This window comes from Oryctolagus cuniculus, chromosome 4 (genome assembly GCF_051225735.1).
Source record: "Oryctolagus cuniculus isolate XC-2025 breed Fujian yellow rabbit chromosome 4, ASM5122573v1, whole genome shotgun sequence".
NCBI lineage: Eukaryota > Metazoa > Chordata > Mammalia > Lagomorpha > Leporidae > Oryctolagus > Oryctolagus cuniculus.
In genome coordinates, this window is record NC_142870.1 from 109,238,082 (window position 1) to 109,262,110 (window position 24,029).

The 24,029-nt window shown below is 38.8% G+C and overlaps 1 protein-coding gene across 1 annotated transcript in view; it reads left to right on the forward strand.

The window, feature by feature from the left end:
* Positions 1-1,029, forward strand: part of SLC2A2 (solute carrier family 2 member 2) — a 31,722-nt gene extending 30,693 nt beyond the window's left edge. The window contains exon 11 of the mRNA XM_051818782.3: positions 11-1,029. Within this exon, the coding sequence (XP_051674742.2) occupies positions 11-211 (201 nt within the window). The 3' untranslated portion in view covers positions 212-1,029. The remainder of the gene's footprint in view (positions 1-10) is intronic.
* Positions 1,030-24,029: the final 23,000 nt, after the last annotated feature.

Here is a 24,029-nt window from a genome sequence, read left to right on the forward strand (position 1 = left end):
CTCTCTCCAGGAATTCTGTGGGCCTTACGTGTTTTTCCTCTTCTCTGGAGTGGTCTTGGGTTTTACCCTATTCACATTTTTTAAAGTTCCAGAAACCAAAGGAAAATCTTTTGAGGAAATTGCTGCAGAATTCCGAAAGAAGGGCAGATCGGCCGAACGACCAAAGCCCACGGTTGAAATGGAATTCCTTGGTGCTACAGAGACTGCATAAAGATAACCTGCTTTTTTATATGAACAAAACAGGAAGGAAACTGTGTTTTTAAGTGATTCCTTGAGAATTTTATATCTACATCTTCAAGTATTGTTTTATTTGTTAAGAGCCTTTATGGGCTCTGATCAGAAATGTCATCAAATATTACCACAGAAAGTATTATTTTATGTTAGAGAATCTATTTTTGATGATAGATTCTATGACTAAGTAAATCAAAAAGGTCAGCTCATTTCACTGCACTAATGGGCAAACATGTTCCAATGTTCCCAGCCCTGTTTTTTATAACAAGTGTCTTCTGAAGTTTTGAAATTGAAGAAATTTTAATGTATCATATTTTTGCTTTGTTAAATACCTAAGAAATCTGAAGATACAACTAATATTTATATATTTGAATAGTATTAAATAGGACTTTTCTTACCCAAAGCTCCCAAACTAAAGGAGGTATAGCTAACAGTACTAAGATTCACATGAAAATTGAATTTTCAATTTCTCTTACTCAACTTTTTTTTTTTTTTTGACAGGCAGAGTGGACAGTGAGAGAGAGAGACAGAGAGAAAGGTCTTCCTTTGGCTGTTGGTTCACCCTCCAATGGCCGCCATGGCCAGCGCATCGCGCTGATCCGAAGGCCAGGTGCTTCTCCTGGTCTCCCATGGGGTGCAGGGCCCAAGCACTTGGGCCATCCTCCACTGGGCCATAGCAGAGAGCTGGCCTGGAAGAGGGGCAACCGGGACAGAATCCAGCGCCCTGACTGGGACTAGAACCCTGTGTGCCGGTGCCGCTAGGCGGAGGATTAACCTATTGAGCCACGGCGCCAGCTCAACTTTTTTCTTATTAGAACTTTTATGTTCTTTAAGCTTCTATTTTTATGTGGAATGTTTTATTTAATATGTTAAATATGCTTTAAAAGAAAAACTTTTTTTTGGCCGGCTTACCAAAAATCTTTAAGTACTAAGTAAAAAATATTTTAGTTCCTTTGTTGGATGAGCAAATGATTTTTGCAAGATTAAATACTAAAATGTTTGTACCTGGTCATACAGCCTGAGTTACCAGTTAATATTATATTATAATATTATATTAATATTATAAAACCATGTTAATTCCTTGCTTATTCAATCTTTTAGTTATATTTTATTTTGCTTTTTAGTTGAGCACAGCCAGGTGTTCTGAGCTGTATTATAAAATATCTAAAACAATAAAGACATTGTACATTGTCCCATGTTATATCACTCTAACTTTAGGAAATCTGAAGTAAAAGATTTCTCTCTTAAGAAAATGTTTTCTAAATTATTATTTCTCAAAACCAGTTGAAAAGGTAGGGTTGGAGGATTCCTAAAAGTGGGCTCCTAAAACTTCATGAATGTTCATTTTCAAACTAAAACAAACTCCCTATTTAATTTGCCCAGAAAGACTGCATTCCCTAATATAAAATAAGTATACCCTTTAACATTTTCTTGTAGGTCTTAATAGTACACAGATTTCGTCTGAAATGCTTTCTTGTCTAACCCCTGTACAAGTATGATTTTTCTCCTAGCTTGTTCAAAGCATAAAAATTAGACTTTTTGGTCTGGCCACTTACCTGGTACATCTAGCCATTGCTCTCAAGACATGCAAGAAGGGGACTTTTTTTATTTTTTTAAGATGTATTTTGGGGAGTGCTGTGGTATAGGGGGTAAAGCCGCCACCTGCAGTGCCAGTATCCCATATGGGCACTGGTTCAAATCCCAGCTGCTGCACTTCTGATCCAGCTCTCTGCTATGGCCTGGGAAAGCAGTAGAAAATGACCTAAGTCCTTGGGCCGCTGTACCCATGTGGAAGACCCAGAAGAAGCCCCTGGCTCCTGGCTTTGGATCAGCACAGCTCCGGCTGTTGCAGTCATCTGGGGAATGAACCAGTGTCCGGAAGACCTCTCTTTCTCCCTCTGCTTCTCTTTTTTAAGATTTATTTATTTATTTATTTGGAATGCAGAGTTACAGAGAAAGGAAAGAGAGATCTTTATCTGTTTGGTTTACTTCCTTAATTGCCATAACAGCAGAGACTTGGCCAGGCACAAGCCAGGAGCCTGAAACTCCATTGGGTCTCCAATGTTGCAGGCAGGGGCCCAAGTACTAGGGCCATCTACTGCTGCTTTTCTAGATGCATTAGCAGGGAGCTGGACCGGAAGTGGAATAGTTGGGGCTGGAAAGGGCAACCATATGGGATGCTGGTGTCTTGGCCTGTGGTTTAACCTGCTGCATTATAACACCGACCCCAGAAATTTATTTTAAGAATTAATTATTTATTTGAAAGGCAGAATTACAGAGAGGCAGAGAGAGAGAGAGAGAGAGAGAAAGGTCTTCCACCTGATGGTTCACTCCCCAGATAGCCACAACAGCTGCAGCTAACTGGATCTGAAGCCAGGAGCTTGGAGCCTCTTCTGGGTCTCCCACGTGGGTGCAGGGGCCCCAGGGGTTGTGCCATCTTCTATTGCTTTCTCAGAACACAGCAGGGAGTTAGATCAGAAGTGGAGCAGCCAGGTCTCAAACTGGTGCCCATTGTAGGCAGCGGCTTTACCCGCTACACCACAGCACTGGCCCAGGGAGATGGTTTTATCTAACTTCCTCCTCCCTACTTTCTGTGCCATGGTCTAAACCGTAATGCATGCTGACATACAGTAAGACACTGTTTCTCTCCCACCCCAACTTAGGGAAATCACAGTATAATAGAAATCGAAGACGCTTTGAGTTTTAGTATGCACCTCTGTGTCTTTTGACTTCCATAAACCTGGATTTTGGGTCCTTTCTTGTAAAATGGGCATAAAAATGTCACCTACCTCAGATCTGCTATGACTATTAAAATATTAAGCATAGTGCCTGGTACAAAGAGGTATTCAATAAATGTTACCTAGAATTACTATTCACAGAGATAGTGTTGGCATAAAGGAGTATCATATGTAATATAGTTACAAATTTTTCTTTTGAAAAAAGTAGCTTTATAAGTTCAAAATAATATTTTTTTAAGATTTAAAAGCAAGAAAGTCAGAGGCCTCCAGCCAGAGTGGCATGGAGGGGGGCTCCAAGAGAGGCAAAACCCAAAGGGGATGGTGGTATTGGGGTTTTCAAGCACAATTTTGGGGAAGAAAAAAAATTTATCAGCTAGACATTCAGTTTACAAGGTGGGAACAAACCAAAATAATATTTTCTTAATTCAGAAACAATCCCATAACATTAAGGAAATGGAAAGAACCAGGAGATATAAGACAATCTAATTCCTAAATCCAAACTTGCTATTTCTCAGTAAGTTTATTAGAATTTTTATTGTATTTTTATAACTTTTGCCTAAGTTATGTCATTTTAAGGGATCCCTATGTAATATTATTTCTTTGGATAATACTAAGTACAAATAAAATGCTGTATATCAATTTTAAATATAATTTGATATATTTTTCAGTTTGTCACAGGACAAGATCAAAGTTGTTAATAATTCTCAAAAATTGCAAAAGTGTTACATAATGTAAATCAGTGTGTATGCATAAACTGCTTCTTTTTCATAGCTTACTTGTTGCCTGTTTAGCAAATAATGCAGTGGTAAGGCAATATCTTTTTTTTTTTTTTTTTTTTTTTTAATTTTTTGACAGGCAGAGTGGACAGTGAGAGAGAGAGACAGAGAGAAAGGTCTTCCTTTGCCGTTGGTTCACCCTCCAATGGCCGCCGCTGCAGCCGGCGCACCGCGCTGATCCGATGGCAGGAGCCAGGATCCAGGTGCTTTTCCTGGTCTCCCATGGGGTGCAGGGCCCAAGCACCTGGGCCATCCTCCACTGCACTCCCTGGCCATAGCAGAGAGCTGGCCTGGAAGAGGGGCAACCGGGACAGAATCCGGCGCCCCGACCGGGACTAGAACCCGGTGTGCCGGCGCCGCAAGGTGGAGGATTAGCCTATTGAGCCACGGCGCCGGCTCGAGGCAATATCTTGTGCTTACAGCATTTAAGCAGAAGTGATAAGTTGTGTAAAAAAACTACCTATCTCTATCTTTATCTATCTATCTGTATATATCTATCTAAATTTTCCTTACAATTTTCTATTAGTGACATGGGCAGAAAAGGTTTATAGCTAACCACTCTTAGCCATCTGCTATTTGGTGCACGTTAAAAAAAGAACTATCAAGAAAAGAAACTGCTTTTATTTAAAATATATATACACTATAATTTTATGTCAATAAATGTATTTATGAATGTTTAGTGTTGCTTCATTTCATATAGAAAATCAATTTTAAAATTAATACTTCTTTATTATAGTATCATTTCCTTCTCACAGTTTTCCCTATTCTCATTTTTATTTTAAAAAATACAAATCTTTTAAGCTCAAATTTTACTCCCATCTGGCAGTTGTCTGACTATAAGTAGTAGAAAAAAACTAATCCTGGAGCTGGTACTGTGGTGCAGTGGGTTAATGCCCTGGCCTGAAGCGCCGGCATCCCACATGGGCGCCGGTTTGAGACCCGGCTTCTCTACTTCCAATCCAGCTCTCTGCTACAGACTGGGAAAGCAGTAGAAGACGGCCCAAGTCCTTGAGCCCCTGCACCCACGTGGGAGACCCAGAAGAAGGTCCTGGCTTCGAATCAGCACAGCTCTGGCCGTTGGGGCCAATTGGGGAGTGAACCATTGGATGAAAGATTCTCTCTCTCTCTCTCTCTCTCTCTCTCTCTCCTCTCCTCTCTGTGTAACTCTGACTTTCAAATAAATAAATCTTAAAAAAAAAAAAACTAATCTGATGCCTATGTAGTCACAGTTGAGGAAGAATGAATGACTCGCTCTTGTAAAAATAAAATTAATTTAGGAAATAGTTCAGTTCCTCTTAAACATGATACTTTGCTAAAGTTCTAGGAAAGATGAAAATCAATCACCTTCAATAACCTGCATTCTCAGAAAAGCAAAAATATTTGAAAATGAGTATAGTATTTAACAAATACAATGAGGGACAGAACAGAAAGAACTGTAATTAAGTAATTTTCAAATTTTTGATATCTAATATTTTCATTATATACTTAAGTATCTGTAATGATGCAGTTTTTCAGAATATAGTATATACTGGATTTAAAATTATTTTTCTGGGACTGGCATTGTGGCATAGTGGGTTAAGCTACAGCCTGTAATATCAGTATCCCACATGAGCACTGGTTGAAGTCCTGGCTGCTCCACTTCCAATCCTGCTCGGCTAAAGTATCTGGGCAAACAGCTATAGATGACCCAAGTACTTAAACCTCCGCCACCCACATGGGAGACCCGGATGGAGGTCCAGACTCCTGGACTCAACCTGGACCAGCCCTGATGTTGTGGTCATTTGGAGAATGAACCAGTGGATGGAAGATTCTCTCTCTCTCTCTCCCTACTTTCTACCTTTCAAATAAATTAATAAATTTAAAATATGCTGGTTATCAGAACCAGTGCTCTGGCGTAGTAGGTTAAGCCTCTGCCTGCAGTGCTGGCATTCCATTTGGGTGCTGGTTCTTGTCACAGCTACCCCTCTTCCCATCCAGCTCCCTGCTAATAGCCTGGGAAAGCAGTGAAAGATGGCTCAAGCGCTTGGGCCCATGCATCCATGTGGGAAACTCAGAAGAAGCTCCTGGCTTCTAGCTTCAGATCAACCCAGCTCCAGTCCTTGCAACCATTTGGAGAAAGTAAACCAGCAGATGGAAGACCTCTCTCTCCATTTCTCCTCTCTCTGTAACTCTGCTTCTCAAATAAATAAATAAATCTTTGAAAAAATATGCTGGTTGGGGCCAGTGCTGTGGCGTAGGGGGTAAAGCTGCTATATGCAGTCCAGCATCCCATATGGGCTCCAGTTCAAGACCCAGCTGCTCCAACATCCCATCCAGCTCTCTGCTATGGCATGGGAAAGCAGTAGGAGATGGCCCAAGTCCTTGGACCCCTGAACCCATGTGGGAGATCTGGAAGAAGCTTCTGGCTCCTGGCTTCAGATCAGGGCAGCTCTGGCCGTTGCAACCATCTGGGAAGTGAACCAGCAGATGGAAGACCTCTCTCTCTCTCTCTGTCTTCCTCTCCTTCTCTTTCTATATAACTGTGACATTCAAATAAATAAAATAATAAATCTTTAAAAAAATGCTGGTAATAATGCAATATATCTTAAATTCTATAGTCATTTGTTACATAAGCCATCAAAAACCAAATATATATACATATATATGTCTCATATATATATATTTCTTACATACATAACTTCATATATATTTCATAAATACACACACATATTTACAACCTTTTCTAACACTTAGAAATCTCATCATATTTTTATTCTCATATTTTTGTTCCATTTCCCCAAAGAATTTTAAATGTTTTAAAATATTTTTAAATGTTTTAAAATATTTTTGATCATTCAATTAAAAATCCCTACACCATAAATATCTTTAATTTTAACCTTAATTTTTTAAAATTTTATTTGATAAATATAAATTTCCAAAGTACAACTTTTGGATTATAGAGGCTTTTCCCCCCATAACCTTCCTCTCACCCACAACCATCCCATCTTCCGTTCCCTCTCCCATCCCATTCACATCAAAATTCATTTTCAATTATCTTTATATACAGAAAATCAATTTAATATATACTAAGCAAAGATTTCAACAGTTTGCACCCACACAGAAACACAAAATATAAAGCACTGTTTGAGTACTAGTTATACCGTTAATTCACATAATACAACACACTAAGGACAGAGATCCTACATGGGGAGTAAGTGCACAGTGACCCCTGTTGTTGATTTAACACTCTTATTTATGGCATAAGTAATCACCCGAGGCTCTTATCATGAGTTGCCAAGGCTATGGAAGCCTCTTAAGTTCACAAACTCCAATCTTATTTAGACAAGGCCATAGTCCAAGTGGAAGTTCTCTCCTCCCTTCGGAGAAGGTACCTCCTTCTTTGATGGCTTGTTCTTTCCACTGGAATCTCACTCACAGAGATCTTCTATTTAGGGTGTTTTGGTTTTTTTTTGTTTTGTTTTTGCCAGAGTGTCTTGGCTTTCCATATCTGAAATACTCTCATGGACTTTTTAGCCAGATCTGAATGCCTTAAGGGCTGATCCAGAGGCCAGAGTGCTATTTAGGACATCTGCCATTCTATGAGACTGCTGTGTATCCCACTTCCCATGTTGCATCTTTCTCTCCTTTTTAAATCTATAAGTTAGTATTAGCAGACACTAGTCTTGTTTATGTGATCCCTTTCACACTTAACCTTATCACTATGATCAATTATGAACTGAAATTGATCACTTGGACTAGTGAGATGGCATTGGTACATGCCACTTTGATGGGATTGAATTGGAATCCCCTGGTATGTTTCTAACTCTACCATTAGGGGCAAGTCCAGTTGAGCATGTCCCAAATTGTACATCTCTTCCCTCTCTTATTCCCCCTCTTATATTTAACAGAGATCACTTTTCAGTTAAACACTCTCGCCCTTCTTCCTCCTCCCTTTCCTTTTCCTATTCTTATTTTTTACTAAGATCTATTTTCAATTAACTTTATACACATAATATTAACTTTATACTAAGTAAAGAGCTCAACAAATAGTATAAAATGAAAACTGTTCCTCAATAGTCAAGACAAGGGCTGTTCCAAGTAAAGCAATGTTCAGCCTAAATTCTATTATTACTTTTTGTTATTATGACCTATTATTGAAAATGTTTTCATAAATAAGTAGAGGCCGGCGCCACAGCTCAATAGGCTAATCCTCCACCTAGCAGCACCGGCACACCGGGTTCTAGTCCTGGTCGGGGCACCGGATTCTGTCCCGGTTGCCCCTCTTCCAGGCCAGCTCTCTGCTGTGGCCTGGGAGTGCAGTGGAGGATGGCCCAAGTGCTTGGGCCCTGCACCCCATGGGAGACCAGGAGAAGCACCTAGCTCCTGCCTTCGGATCAGTGTGGTGTGCTGGCTACAGCGCGCTGGCCATGGCAGCCATTGGAGGGTGAACAACCAACAGCTAAAGGAAGACCTTTCTCTCTGTCTCTCTCTCTCACTGTGCACTCTGCCTGTAAAAAAAAAAAAAAAAAGTAGCAATGGAAGGACTATTGTCATGAAATTTCACACAACCATCTCTAAATTAAAGTGAAAAATCACATAAAAATTCATTCTCAAAGTAATTTAAAAAATATACTGGCCAATAACTATTCAATTGGGGCCTTCTTTAATTTTGCTGAATAAAAGAATTTGCTTTGCAAGAGAATTTATTATTCCATTATTGTAATCATTCTCTAATTTTCTGTACAGTATATCTAAAAGGCTTTGTTGGCCGGCGCCGTGGCTCACTAGGTTAATCCTCCACCTGCGGCACTGGCACACCCAGTTGGGACGCTGGTCCTGTCCTGGTTGCCCCTCTTCCAGTCCAGCTCTCTGCTATGGCCCGGGAGTGCAGTGGAGGATGGCCCAAGTGCTTGGGCCCTGCATCCCATGGGAGACCAGGAAAAGCACCTGGCTCCTGGCTTTGGATCAGTGCGATGCGCCGGCCGCGGCAGCTATTGGAGGGTGAACAACCAACAGCAAAAGGAAGACCTTTCTCTCTGTCTCTCTCTCTCACTGTCCACTCTGCCTGTAAAAAATAAATAAATAAATAAATAAATAAATAAATAAAAGGCTTTGTTAAACAGAATTATATTGTTTATTATTATATTGCTTATTGTTTCACTTGGAGGAATATTGTTTACCCTGGTACATACAGAATGTTTGAGAGAACAGAAATATAATATCATGCATTTTCACACACACACACACACACACACACATATATAAATTCCATATTCATTTGCTGTATTTTCATCAAAGTCCCAGAGCTGGGTTGGCTTATTAGCTTATTCAGTTCTTAGACTCACTTTTGTCTGACTTAATTTGTCAATTCCAGTAAGTAACTTACTACATATTCCTGTATGATTCCATGTCCGAATTCCCCTGCATACAGAGGGAAACACAGGCACCTGCCATCAGTCTGTCTCCTGCATTTGTTATAGACACTATATTCTCTTTACTTTTACTATGCTTTACCCCTCAGGAGCAATGCACTTTGAAAATCATTGGTTAAGGTCTACTAAACAAAAGTGGCTATTATCCATGGCACAGTGTCTGAATTCAAAATATTCTAAACCAGGACAAAAAGCACAATTTCTCATGCTTCCTTAATTAAAGTAGGCTTCATAAGTAAGATTATTCACAACTAAACATTTAAATGAAGATTTAACACTTCAAGAGGTAGGCATTTGGCACAATACTTAAGAGGCAACTTGGGACACTAGCATCCCATATGCAAGTTCTGGTTCAAGTCCTAGCTATCCCACTTCCAATCCACGTATATTTTGGGAGGCAGGACATGATAGTTCAAGTACTCATATCCTTGTCACTTACATAGGAGACCTCAATTGCGTTCTGGGCTCCTGATTTAATTAAGCCTTGCCCAGCCACCACTGGTGTGGTCATATAGGGAGTGAATCAGCAGCTGGAAGATCTCTGTCTCTCTCAAATAAAATTAAAATTAATTAAAAGAAATAATTTAAGAATTAAAAATGTATTAAAATAAATTTAAAAACAAACACTTAACACTCCGAGACAAGCTACCATGGTGAGAGTCAGTATTCAATGGGGCCTATGGCTTTAATAAAATAGGAAAGGGGTGATTGTGAATGGACTTAGAGAGATACAACAATGTCCAACTGCAGAAACATTATTGTGCATAAAATCACATATTTTTGTCCATGAACAAAGGGAATCATACCCAACTTTGAAAACTATTCACAAACTAAATGTTGTTGCAGGAGGGTAATGATACTTAAAGGATCAGCCCAGAAGAACCACGATCCAAACATTGGGTGTTTGAAAGTGAAAAAAAAAATGAAGGGAAATAACTTATAAAAGATGCATTATATCTGAACTTTACTGAACAGAAGAGTAAGACTTGGGGTTGAAAGTTCATTGTGTCCAAAGCACAATAAACAAGCACATCCCCAAATTTATCATGAAATTTCAAAATACCAGAGATTAAGAAAATACAAACATATTTCAAAATGTTTGTGGAAAATGGAAATAAAGATAAGTTTATTTTGGTGGTAAAAAATTTGAGATCCAAGCATAATTTTTTCATAATACACAACTCATGAACTTCCTGAAGACCATCATTTGCATAGATTTCAACAATTTTGCAAGTGGAGATAGTGAAGTTTCAGGGAAGAGTTAGGGAAAAAATTGTAGAGGGAACTCTTCCTGAATTAGAAGGACACAGTGGATTTATGTGGAGGACACGAGCACCCAGGGCTCGGGAGCCCAGCTGCCGAGAATCTTCTCCTCCGCACCAGCACTGGAAACAGAGGTGAGGTGAAACTGCAGTAGCCCGAGACACTTGTATAAAAGTGGCAGAAAGAGCCTAGAGGGAACAAGGCTTGAAGCCCTGTGGGAGAAAGTACATCAGCCTAACTAGAGGAGAGAAAAAAAAAAAAAACAAAAGGAATGGTACGGACACAATTCTCTCTCTCCATACACCTTACAAAGGTGTGCAAGACAATAGAGCAGGCACCATTTTGGACATACGTAACAACTGTGACAGCTCAGGCCTACGCCTGCCCTCTGCCAAACAGAAAAACTTGACTCTGTTTGGGAGTAATAACAGGAGACTAAGACCTAGTGAATGTGTGGAGCTTATGAACCGGGACTGTGAAAAAAAAAAAAATTAAGGGTGTGTGGGAGAACTGACAGTGTGGCTGAGATGTGAGTAGTCTCGGTGTGAGACGCCACAAACTTGGTAACCTTGGCTATACAGTGAGAGACATTGCAGGGGAATCTGAACTTACACCGAGGACTGCACAGATCCTTTGTGTGGTCCTTGGGACAGAGCAGACGAATATTATACCCACTGGGGCTAGCACTCAGGAACTGATTGCTTTCAAGGACAAGAGCTCAGCTAAGCAGAATTACTTCCCTTCTGAAAAAAAAAAAAAAAAAAAAAAAAAGAGGGAGAGAAGATTTACCATGCCAAACCTGGGTGTGTCACCTTTGGCACAACCTTAACCCTGAGGAACTGAATAGAGCTCTCTGGCCACACCCACCACAAGCCTCTAGAGGTCACCAAAAGCAGACAGTTCACTTAATCTAGAGTCATAGTATAATGAGAAAAGCCAGCACAGCAAGGAAAAAAAAAAAGAAGAAACCAAAGAATATCTGCACAATGCCAAGCAACAAACGCAAAAACCAAGGAAACAAGAACAAGGAAGATATGATGCTCCCAAATGTACATGACACTCCAATACAAGATTATGAAGATGATGAGACAGAAGAAATGCAAGAAGGGGAATTCAAAAATTTATGATAAGAACATTTTAAAGTTATCAAAAACAAATGCATGAACTACAGAAATCCAAACAGGACAGGAAAGAAAATCTCTCTCGTGAAAATGAAATCTTAAGGAGGAATCAAAATGAAATGAGGAATTTAGTAGAACATGAAATAGAGACATTGAAGAGAAACCAAAATTAAATGAAGAATTCAATAAAATAAATGAAAAACACATTTGAGAGCCTTAAAAACAGAGTCAGTGAGGTAGAAGAGAGAATATCGGACTTAGAAGACAGAGTACAGGAAAGTTTACAGTCAAACCAAAGAAAGAAGAAGAAATTAGAAATCTAAAAAATATTGTTGGGAATCTACAGGATACTATTAAAAAAACCAACATTCGGGTTCTAGGAGTTCCTGAAGGCATGGAGAGGGAGAAAGGATTAGAAGGCCTTTTTAGTGAGATACTTGCAGAGAACTTCCCGGGTTTGGAGAAGGAAAGAGACATCCAAGTACAGGAAGCATATAGAACCCCCAACAAACATGACCAAACGAGATCCTCACCACCACACATTGTAATCAAACTCACCACAGTGAAACATAAAGAAAAGATTCTAAAATGTGCAAGAGAGAAACATCAGATTACCCTCAGAGGATCTCCAATCAGACTCACAGCAGACTTCTCATCATAAACCCTACAGGGTAGGAGAGAATGGCGAGATATAGCCCAAGTAATAAGAGAAATAAGCTGCCAGCCAAGAATATTATATTCTGAAAAGCTCTCATTTGTGAATGAAGGTGAAATAAAGACCTTTCATAGCAAACAGAAATTGAAAGAATTTGTCACTATTCATTAACCCTGCAAAAGATGCTTAAGATGTGTTATACACAGAAACACAGAAACACGATCATCAATACAAAAGAAGGTAAAGGAAGAAAATCACCCGGTAAAGATCACAGGAAGTTCAAAGCATGTATTAGCAATATCTTTGGAAAAATGGCGGGGCAAAGTCACTACTTATCAATAGTCACATTGAATGCTAATGGCCTCAACTCTCCTGTTAGAAGACACAGACTGGCTAACTGCATTAAAAAACAAAACCCATCTATTTGATGCATACACGAAACCCATTTTTCCAACAAAGATACATACGGGTTGTAAAAGATATTCCACACCAACAGAAACAAAAAAAGAGCTGGCGTAGCCAACTTATATCAGACAAAATAAACTTTAACACAAAAACTGTTAAGAGAAACAAAGAGGGGCACTATATAATGGTTAAGGGATCAATTCAACAGGAAGATGTAACTATTTTAACCGTATATGCACCTAATTACAGGGCACTGGTTTATTTAAAAGATGTTGGCCAGCGCCATGCCTCACTAGGCTAATCCTCCACCTGCAGCGCTGGCACCCCAGGTTCGAGTTCTGATCGGGGTGCCGGATTCTGTCCCAGTTGCTCCTCTTCCAGTCCAGCTCTCTGCTGTGGCCTGAGAAGGCAGTGGAGGATGGTCCAAGTGCTTGGGTCCTGCACCCACTTGGGAGACCAGGAGGAAGCACCTGGCTCCGGGTTTCAGATCGGCGCAACTCCAGCCGTTGTGGCCAATTGGGGAGTGAACCAATGGAAAAGGAAGACCTTTCTCTTTGTCTCTCTCTCTCTCTCTCTCTCACTGTCTAACTCTGCCAGTGGGGGAAAAAAAGATATGTTAAGTAACTTAAAGGGAGATTTACACTAAATGCAATAGTATTGGGGGACTTCAATACTCCACTTTCAACAATAGACAGATCAACCAGACAGAAGATCAACAAGAAAACAGCAGATTTAATAGACACTATAGCACAAATGGATCTAACAGATATCTACAGAACTTTTCATCCTACACTTAAAGAATACACATTCTTCTCAACAGTACATGGAACCTACTCTAGGATTGACCACATACTAGGCCATAAAACAAGTCTCAGCAAATTCAAAAGATTGAAATCATATCATGCTTCTTCTCAGATCACCATGGAATGAAGCTGGAAATTAGCAACTCAGGAATCCTGAGAGTATATGCAAACACATGGAGATTGAACAGCATGCTCCTGAATGAACACTGGGTCATAGAAGAAATCAAAAGAGAAATCAAAAACTTTCTGGAATTAAATGAGGATAACAACACTACATGTCAAAACTTACAGGATACAGCAAAAACAGTGTTAAGAGGAAAGTTTATAGCAATAGGTGCCTACATCAAGAAATTGGAAAGGCACCAAATAAATAAGCTTTCAATATATCTCAAGAATCTAGAAAAACTACAGCAAACCAGACCCAAATCTAGTAGGAGAAGAGAAATACTTAAAATTAGAGAAGAAATCAATAGGATTGAATCCAAAAAAAATTACAAAAGATCAGCAAAATAAAGAGCTGGTTTTTTGAAAAAATAAACAAAATTGACACACCCTTGGCCCAACTAACTAAAAAAAGAAGAGAGAATACCCAAATAAATAAAATCAGAGATGAAATAGGGATGTAACAAAAGACACCACAGAAATGAAAAGAGTCATTAGAAATTACTACAAAGAGTTGTATGCCAGCAAACAGGGAAATTTATCAGAAATGGATAGATTCCTGAAACATACAACCTACCTAAACTGAATCATGAACACATAGAAAACCTAAACAGACCGATAACTGAGACAGAAATTTAATCAATAATAAAGGCCCTCCCAACAAAGAAAAGCCCAGGACCAGATGGATTCACTGCTGAATTCTACCAGACATTTAAAGAAGAACTAACTCAATTATTCTCAAATTATTCAGAACAATAGAAAAAGAGGGAATCCTCCCAAATTCTTTCTATGAAGCCGGCATCACCTTAATTCCTAAACCTTAAAAAGATGCAGCATTGAAAGAGAACTACAGACCAATTTCCCTGATGAACATAGATGCAAAAATCCTCAATAAAATTCTTGCCAATAGAATGCAACAACACATCAGAAATATCATCCACCCAGACCAAGTGGGATTTATCCCTGGAATGCAGAGATGGTTCAATGTTCACAAATCAATCAATGTGATACACCACATTAACAGACTGCAGAAGAAAAACCATATGATTATCTCAATAGATGCAGAGAAAGCATTTGATAAAATTCAACACTCTTTCATGATGAAAACTCTAAGCAAATTGGGTATAGAAGGAACATTCCTCAATATAATCAAAGCAATTTATGAAAAACCCACGGCCAGCATTCTATTGAATGGGGAAAAGTTGGAAGCATTTCCACTGAGATCTGGTACCAGACAGGGATGCCCACTCTCACCACTGCTATTCAATATAGTACTGGAAATTTTAGCCAGAGCCATTAGGCAAGAAAAGAAATTAAAGGGATACAAATTGGGAAGGAAGAACTCAAACTATCCCTCTTTGCAGATGAAAGATTCTATATTTAGGGGATCCAAAAAACTCTACTAAGAGACTATTCAACTCATAGAAGAGTTTGGCAAAGTAGCAGGGTATAAAATCAATGCACAAAAATCAACAGCCTTTGTATACACAGAGAATTCCTCAGCTGAGAAAGAACTTCTAAGATCAATCCCATTCACAATAGCTACAAAAACAATCAAATACCTTGGAATAAACTTAACCAAGGATGTCAAAGATCTCTACAATAAGAATTACAAAATCTTAAAGAAAGAAATAGAAGAGCATACCAAAAAATGGAAAAGTCTTCCATGCTCATGTATTGGAAGAATCAATATCATCAAAATGTCCATTCTCCCAAAAGCAATTTATAGATTCAATGCGGTACCAATCAAAATACCAAAGACCTTCTTCTCAGATCTGGAAAAAATGATGCTGAAATTCATATGGAGGCACAGGAGACCTCGAATAGCTAAAGCAATCTTGTATAACAAAAACAAAGCTGGAGGCATCATAATACCAGATTTCAGGACATACTAAAGGGCATGGTACTGGTACAGAAACAGATGGATAGACCAATGGAACAGAAAAGAAACACCAGAAATCAATCCAAACACTTACAGCCAACTTATATTTGATCAAGGATCTAAAACCAATTCCTGGAGCAAAGACAGTCTATTCAACAAATGGTGCTGGGAAAACTGGATTTCCAAGTGCAGAAGCATGAAGCAAGACCCCTACCTTACACCTTATACAAAAATCCATTCAACATGGATTAAAGATCTAAAACTATGAACTGACACCATCAAATTATTAGAGAACATCGGAGAAGCCCTGCAAGATATAGGCACAGCAAAGACTTCTTGGAAAAGACCCTGGAGGCACAGGCCGTCAAAGCCAGAATTAACATTTGGGATTGCTTCAAATTGAGAAGTTTCTGTACTGCAAAAGAAACAGTCAGGAAAGTTAAGAGGCAACCAACAGAATGAGAAAAAATTATTTGCAAACTATGCAACCGATAAAGGATTAATAACCAGAATCTACAAAGAGATCAAGAAACTCTACAACAACAAAAACCAACAACCCACTAAGAGATGGGCCAAGGACTTCAATAGACATTTTTCAAAAGAGGAAATCCAAATGGCCAACAGACACATGAAAAAATGTTCAAGATTACTAGCAGTCAGGGAAATGCAAATTAAAGACACAATGAGGTTTTACCTCACCCTGGATAGAATGGCTTACATAGAGAAATCTACCAACAACAGATGCTGGCGAGGCTGTGAGGGAAAATTGACATTAACCCACTGTTTGTGGGAATGCAAACTGGTTAAGCCACTATGGAAGTCAGTCTGGAGATTCCTCAGGAACCTAAATATAACCCTACCATACAACCCAGCCATACCAATCCTTGGAATTTACCCCAAAGAAATTAAATTGCCAAATAAAAGAGTTGTCTGCACGTTCATGTTTATTGCAGCTCAATTCACAATAGCTAAGACCTGGAATCAACCCAAATGCCCATCAACAGTAGACTGGATAAAGAAATTATGGGACATGTACTCTATAGAATACTATACAGCAGTCAAAAAAAAGTGAAATCCGGTCATTTGCAACAAAATGGAGGAATCTGGAAAACATCATGCTGAGTGAAATAAGCCAGTCCCAAAAGGACAAATATCATATGTTCTACCTGATTGGTGACAACTAACTGTGCACCTATAAGGAAACCTGTTGAAGTTTAATGGACACTATGAGAAACAATGACTCGATCAGCCCTTGTTCTGACTGTCAAGGAACTTACTACTTTATTCCTTTTAGTATTTTTTGTTCTACTTAATACTATTGGTTGAACTCTGTAATTAACACACAATTATTCTTAGGTGTTTAAATTTAACTGGAAAGTGATCCCTGTTGAATATAAGAATGGGAATAAGAGAGGGAAGAGATGTACAGTTTGGCACATGCTCAATCAGACTTACCCCTAATGGTAGAGTTAGAAACTTACCAGGGGATTCCAATTCAATCCCATCAAGGTGGCATGTACCAATGCCATGTCACTAGTCAAAGTGCTCAATTTCAGCCCATAATTGATCAGGATGATAGGATTAAGTGTCAAAGGTAATCACATAAAGAAGACTAGTGTCTGCTATACTAACTGATAGAATTAAAAAGGAGAGAATGATCCAACATGGGAAGTGGGATACACAGCAGTCTCATAGAATGGCAGATTTCCTAAACAGCACTCTTTTGGCCTCAGAATCAGCCCTTAAGGCATTCTGATCCAGCTAAAAAGCCCATGAGAGTATTTCAGGCATGAAAAGCCAAGACACTCTAGCAAAAAAAAAAAAAAAAATCTAAATGAAAGATCTCCGCGAGTGAGATTCCAGCTGAAAGAATGGGCCATCAAAGAAGGAGGTACCTTTCTCTGAAGGGAGGAGAGAGCTTCCACTTGGACTATGGCCTTTTCCTAATAAGATTGGAGTTTGTGAACTTAAGAGGCTTCCATAGCCTTTGCAGCTCATGACAAGAGCCTCAGGTGATTACTTATGCCATAAATAAGAGTGTCAATTGTTAAATCAACAACAGGGGTCACTGTGCACTTACTCCCCATGTAGGATCTCTGTCCTTAATGTGTTGTACTATGTGAATTAACAGTATAACTAGTACCCAAACAGTACTTTATATTTTGTGTTTCTGTGTGGGTGCAAACTGTTGAAATCTTTGCTTAGCATATACTAAATTGATCTTCTGTATATAAAGATAATTGAAAATGAATCTTGATGAAGAATGGTATGGGAGAGGGAATGGGAGATGGGATGGTTGCAGGTGGGAGGATGGCCATGGGGGGAAAAGCCTCTATAATCCAAAAGTTGTACTTTGGAAATTTATATTTATTAAATAAAAGTTTTTTTAAAAAAAACCTTTGCATCAAAATAATTTTTAATTCCACTTTCCATGAATTTTTTATGTTCCCTCATAAAAGATTATATAAAAGTATCTAAAAGGGAAAGCATCACATAAAAAGTAGCAAAAGTCATAACAGCGTGTAATATCTAAACAGCAACTGTAAAGGCTTAAATACTAAGGAACATTGCTTCTGAATTCCTGAAGGAAGATCATTTCCATCCTAGAATTCTATTAATTTTGCAATACAGTGCTAAAATGGAATTAAGATATTTCCAGACATGCAAGGCCTATATCATAGCTACAGTTCTTACCAGGTTCTGATAATCACTCCCCTGACAATGTCCCTGCCCCAAACTCTACCCTTTTTAAGCTTTTTCTCTATCATCATCTTTAAAAAAAATTATTTGAGAGATAAATAGAGGAAGACAGATACAAAGAGCTCCTACCTGCTGGTTCACTCCCCAGATGCCCAGAGTATATGACAATAAAGATAGGATGAATCCTGCTTAAATTGTAGGACTCTGTGACACTCAAAAATATTAGTCAAAAAATGTTTTTAACTGAAGTGTGTCATGCAATAAGCAAAGAGTTTAGCACTGAAATGCTACATTAGTGTGCTTGGGCTGCCATAACAAAATACACAGACTGAGCGGCTTAAACAATATTAATTTATTTCTCAAAGTTCTAGGGGCTGGGAAGTTCAAGATGAAGGTGCTGAACTATATTCTGTTCCTGGTGATGGATCCCTGCCTCACTTGCAGGTAGCCACATCCTTGCTGATTCTTCACATGGTAGAGAGGACAAGATATCTGGTGTCCCTTCCTTTTTGTAAAAGGGCACCAGCCTTACAAACTCATATTATCATCTCCATATAGACCCTATCTCCAAAAGCAATCAACTTAAGGGAAAATAGCCTCAGTGTATAAATTTTGGAGAGATGCAATATTCAGTCCACAGCAAATCATACAGAACTTTTTTTTTTGACAGGCAGAGTGGACAGTGAGAGAAAGAGACAGAGAGAAAGGTCTTCCTTTGCCGTTGGTTCACCCTCCAATGGCCGCCGTGGCTGGCGCGCTGTGGCCTGCGCACCGCGCTGATCCGAAGGCAGGAGCCAGGTACTTCTCCTGGTCTCCCATGGGATGCAGGACCCAAGCACTTGGGCCATCCTCCACTGCACTCCCTGGCCACAGTGGAGAACTTTTCAGGAGAGAAAAAGAGATGTGACACTCTGAAAAAGTAGGAGCAAAGAGCTAATCTGCTCTGGAGGCATATGCGTATTTCAATATGCATCTGCTTGGAAGAATGAAAAGGCTACCAATTTTGTCTTCATTTGGTGCTATAGCCATTTCCCAAAGAACCTACAAACCAGTTTTCATAGAACTTAATTAATTGATTTTATTTTTTTCCCAGAAATCTTTTAAGGTATACAAACTTCTTTCATTTCATAAATACAACTTTAGGAACATAGTGATTCTTCCCACCCTGCCCGCCCTACCACCTGCACTCCCAACCCTTCTTCCTCTTCCATCTCCTATTCCCATTCTTATTTTAACTAAGATCTATTTTCAATTAACTTCATACATATAAGATTAACTCTAAGTTAGAAAAGAGTTCAACAAATAATATAGAAAAAAACTGTTGCTCAAGAGTCAACACAAGGGATGTTCAAAGTCATCACATCTCAAAGTGTCAATTTCACTTCTACAGATGACCTTTCAGGTGCTCTATTAGTTATCATACATCAGGGAGAACATATGGCATTTGTCCTTTTAGAAACTGGCTTATTTCACTAAGTATAATATTTTCCAGTTTCATCCATTTTGTTACAAATGACTGGATTGCATTTTTTACCACTGTGTAGTATTCCATGGTGTACATATCACATAATACTTTAAACAGTCTTCAGTTGATGGATATTTAGGTTGATGCAATGTCTTAGCTATTGTGAACTGAGCTGAAATAAACATGGGAGTACAGGTAACTCTTTCATATATTGACTTCATTTCTTTTGGGTAAATTTTCAGGAATAAAATGGCTGGGTCATATGGAATGTCTACATTCAAATTTCTGAGGTATCTCCATACTGTCTTTGACAGTGACTGTACCAGTTCACATTCCCACCAACAGTGGATTAGGGTACCTTTTTCCCCACATCCTCACCAACATTTGTTGTTTGTTGACTTCTGTATGAAAGCCATTCTGATGGGGGTGTGGTGAAACCTCATTGTGATTTTGATTTGAATTTTGCTGATGGCTAGTGACCCTGAGCATTTTTTCATTATTTGTTGGCCATTTGCATTTCCTCTTTTTGAAAAATGCTTAAGCCCTTTGCCCATTTCTTAATTGGGTTGTTTGTTGAGTTTCTTAAGCTCTTTAACTATTCTGGATAGTAATCCTTTATCAGTTCATAGATTGCAAATATTTCCTCCCATTCTGTATGTTGCTTCTTCACTTTTCTGACGGTTTCTTTTGCAGTGCAGAAGCTTCTCAATTTGTTGTAATCCCATTTGTCAATTTTGGCTTTGACTGCTTGTGCCTCTGGGGTATTTTCCAAGAGCTCTTTGCCTATGCCAGTGTCTTGTAGGGTATCCCTAGTGTTCTCTAATGATTTTATGGTATTGGGTCATATAGTTGGATCTTTAATCCATTTTGAATGAATTTTTGTGTAAGGTGTAAGGTAGGGGTTTTGCTTCCTACTTCTGCATGTGGTGATCCAGTTTTACCAACACCATTTGTTTAAGAGACTGTCCTTGCTCCAGGGAATGATATTAGCTCCTTTGTCAAAGATAAGTTTGTTGTAGATGGGTGGGTTGATTTCTGGAGTTTCTATTCTGTTCCATTGGGCTATAAGTGTGTTTTTGCGCTAGTACTAGGCTCTAAAGGTTACAGATGTACTATGTCTTAAAATCTGATGTCTGACATATGTCTAATGTAGTATGTCTTGAAATCTGGTATTGTGATGCTTCCATCTTCATTGTTGCATAAGATTGCTTTACTAATTCCGGGTCTCCTGGGTTCCCAAATGAATTTCAGCATTGTTTTTTCTAGATCTGAGAAGAAAGTCCTTGGCATTTTGATTGGCATCTCACTGAATCTGTAAATTGTTTTCAGTAGTATGGACATGTCAATGATATTGATTCTTCCAACCCATGAATATGGAAGATTTTCCCATTTTTTGTGTGTCTTCTTTCTTTAAGGTTTCTAATTCTCATAATAGATATCGTTCATATGCTTGGTTAAATTTATTCCAAGGTATTTAAATTTTTTGGTAGCTCTTATGAATTGGGATTGATCCTAGAAGTTCTTTCTTACTGTGGCATTGTCTGTGTATACAAAGGCTACTGATTTTTGTGTGCTGATTTTATATCCTGCCACTTTACCAAACTCCTTTATGAGTTCTACTAGACCCTTGCTGGAGTCTTTTGTATCCCCTATATGTAGAATCGTGACATTTGCAAATAAAAATAGTTTGGCCTCTTCCTTCTTAATTTGTATCCCTTTGATTTCTTTTTCTTGCCTAATGGCTCTGACTAAAACTTCCAGGACTATATCAGATAGCAATAATGAGAGTGGGCATCCTTATGTCATTCTAAATCTCAGTGGGAGTGCTTTTAACTTTTCCCTATTCAGTAATATGTTTATAGTGTGATTGTTATAAATTGCCTGTTTGTGTTGTGGAATGTTCCTTCTATACCAAATTTGCTTAAGATTTTCATCATGATGTTGTATTTTATCAAATGCTTTCTCTTTATCTATTGAGACAACTATATGGCTTTTGTTCTTCAGTTTGTTAATGTGATGTCTCATATTGATTGACTTGCGAATATTGAGCCATCCCTACATATGACAGATAAATTCACTTGGCCTAAGTGAATTATCTTTCTGATGTGTAGTTGGATTCAATTGGCTACTATTTCACTGAGGATTTTTGCATTTATGATCATTGAGGAAATTGGTCTGTAGTTCTCTTTCTCTGTTGTCTCTTTTTCAGATTTAGGAATTAAGGTAATCCTGGATTCATAGAAGGAGTTTGGGAGGATTCACTCCCTTTCAACTGTTTTGAATAGTTTGAGAAGAATTACAGTTAGTTCTTCTTTAAATTTCTGGTAGAATTCAGCAGTGAAGCACTGTAGTCCTGGGCTTTTCTTTGTTGAGAGGGTCTTTATTAACTGATTCAATTTCCATCTTGGCTATTGGTCTGTTTAAGTTTTCTATGTCTTCAAGGCATAATTTAGGTACATTGTGTGCCTCCAGGAATGTATCTATTTCTTCTAGTTTTTCTCATTTGTTGATATACAGCTCTTTGTAGTAATTTCTGGTGATTCTTTTATTTCTGTGCTGTCCCTTGTTACATTTCCTTTTTCATCCCTAATTTTTTTTTTTTTTTTGACAGGCAGAGTGGACAGTGAGAGAGAGAGACAGAGAGAGAAAGGTCTTCCTTTGCCGTTGGTTCACCCTCCAATGGCCGCCGCTGCAGCCGGCGCACCGCGCTGATCCTGGCAGGAGCCAGGAGCCAGGTGCTTTTCCTGGTCTCCCATGGGGTGCAGGGCCCAAGCACCTGGGCCATCCTCCACTGCACTCCCTGGCCATAGCAGAGAGCTGGCCTGGAAGAGGGGCAACCGGGACAGAATCCGGCGCCCCAACCGGGACTAGAACCCGGTGTGCCGGCGCCGCAAGGTGGAGGATTAGCCTATTGAGCCACGGCGCCGGCTTTTCATCCCTAATTTTACTGATTTGTATATTTTCCCTCCTTTTTTGTTAGTTGGTCCAATGGTATGTCAATTTTGTTTATTTTTCAGCAAACCAGCTCTTCATTTTTCTTATCTGTTGTATTGTTTTATTAGTATAGGTTTCATTTATTTGCTTTCAGATTTTAATTACTTATTTTCTCCTACTAGTTTTGGGTTTGGTTTGCTGTTCTTTTTCTAGATCCTTGAGATGTGTCAATAGCTCATTTATTTGCTGCCTTTCCAATTTCTTGAGGTAAGCAGCAATTACTATAAACTTTCCTCTTAACTCTGCTTTTACTTTCCCATAAGTTTTGACATGCAGTGTTGTTATCTACATTTGTTTCAAGAAATTTTTTGATTTCTCTTTTGATTTATTCTGTGATCCACTCTTCATTCAGGAACATGTTGTTCAATCTCCATGTGTTTGCATATGCTCTAGAGATTCCTGAGTTGCTAATTTCCAGCTTCATTGCATTGTGGTCTGAGAAGAAGCATGGTATGATTTCAATTTTTTTGAATTTGCTGAGACTTGCTTTATGGCCTAGCATGTGATCAATCCTAGAGAAAGTCCTAAGGGCCAGCACTGTGGTGTAGCGAGTAAAGCTACTGCCTGCAGCAGCAGCATCCCATATGGGTGCTGGATTGATTCTTGGCTGCTCCACTTCCTATCCAGCTCTCTGCTATGGCCTGGGAAAGCAGTACATATGGTCTAAGTCCTTGGACCCCTGCATCCACGTGGGATACCCGGAAGAGGATCCTGGATCCTGCCAGTACTATACTAATGGGGAACTTCAATACCTTGCTTTCATTGTTTTCACTGAAAGAACAGACATTCCACTAAGCCACAGAGGAATAGTGCAAAACAAAAGCCATCACAGGGAAATGAACAAATAAAAAAGACAACCAATAAGTATCTCCACAAATCCCTAAAAATAAATACAGAAGTTTGAAGAAACAAGAATAAGGAAGACAACATAATGCCCCCAAAGGAACACAAAAACACTTCAATACTAGAATGTGAAGATGAAGAGATTGAAGAAATATTGGAAATGGAATTAAAAAAATGATTTGAGGATTACCTATAGGTAATCAGAAGCAAATACACAAAGCAAAGGAATTCATACATGACATGAATGAAAATTTCTCCTATGAAATTGAGATTTTAAAGAGAAAGCAAAATGAAATATTGGAAATAAAGAATTAATTCATGAAGTAAAAAATCAGTATGAAACCTTAACAAGACTAGGTGAGGCAAAAGAAAGAATATCTGAGTTAAAAGACAAAACTGAAAATTTTGAAGTCAGAGCAAAAAATAAATTAAAAAAAATAGAAAACTAAAAAACAGTGCCTGCCATGTGGGATACCCAGAAGAGGATCCTGGCTCCTGCCATAAGCCAATTGGAGAGTGAACCAGTGGATGGAGGACCTCTCTCTTCTCTCTTCTCTCTCTCTCTCTGCCTCTCTTCTCT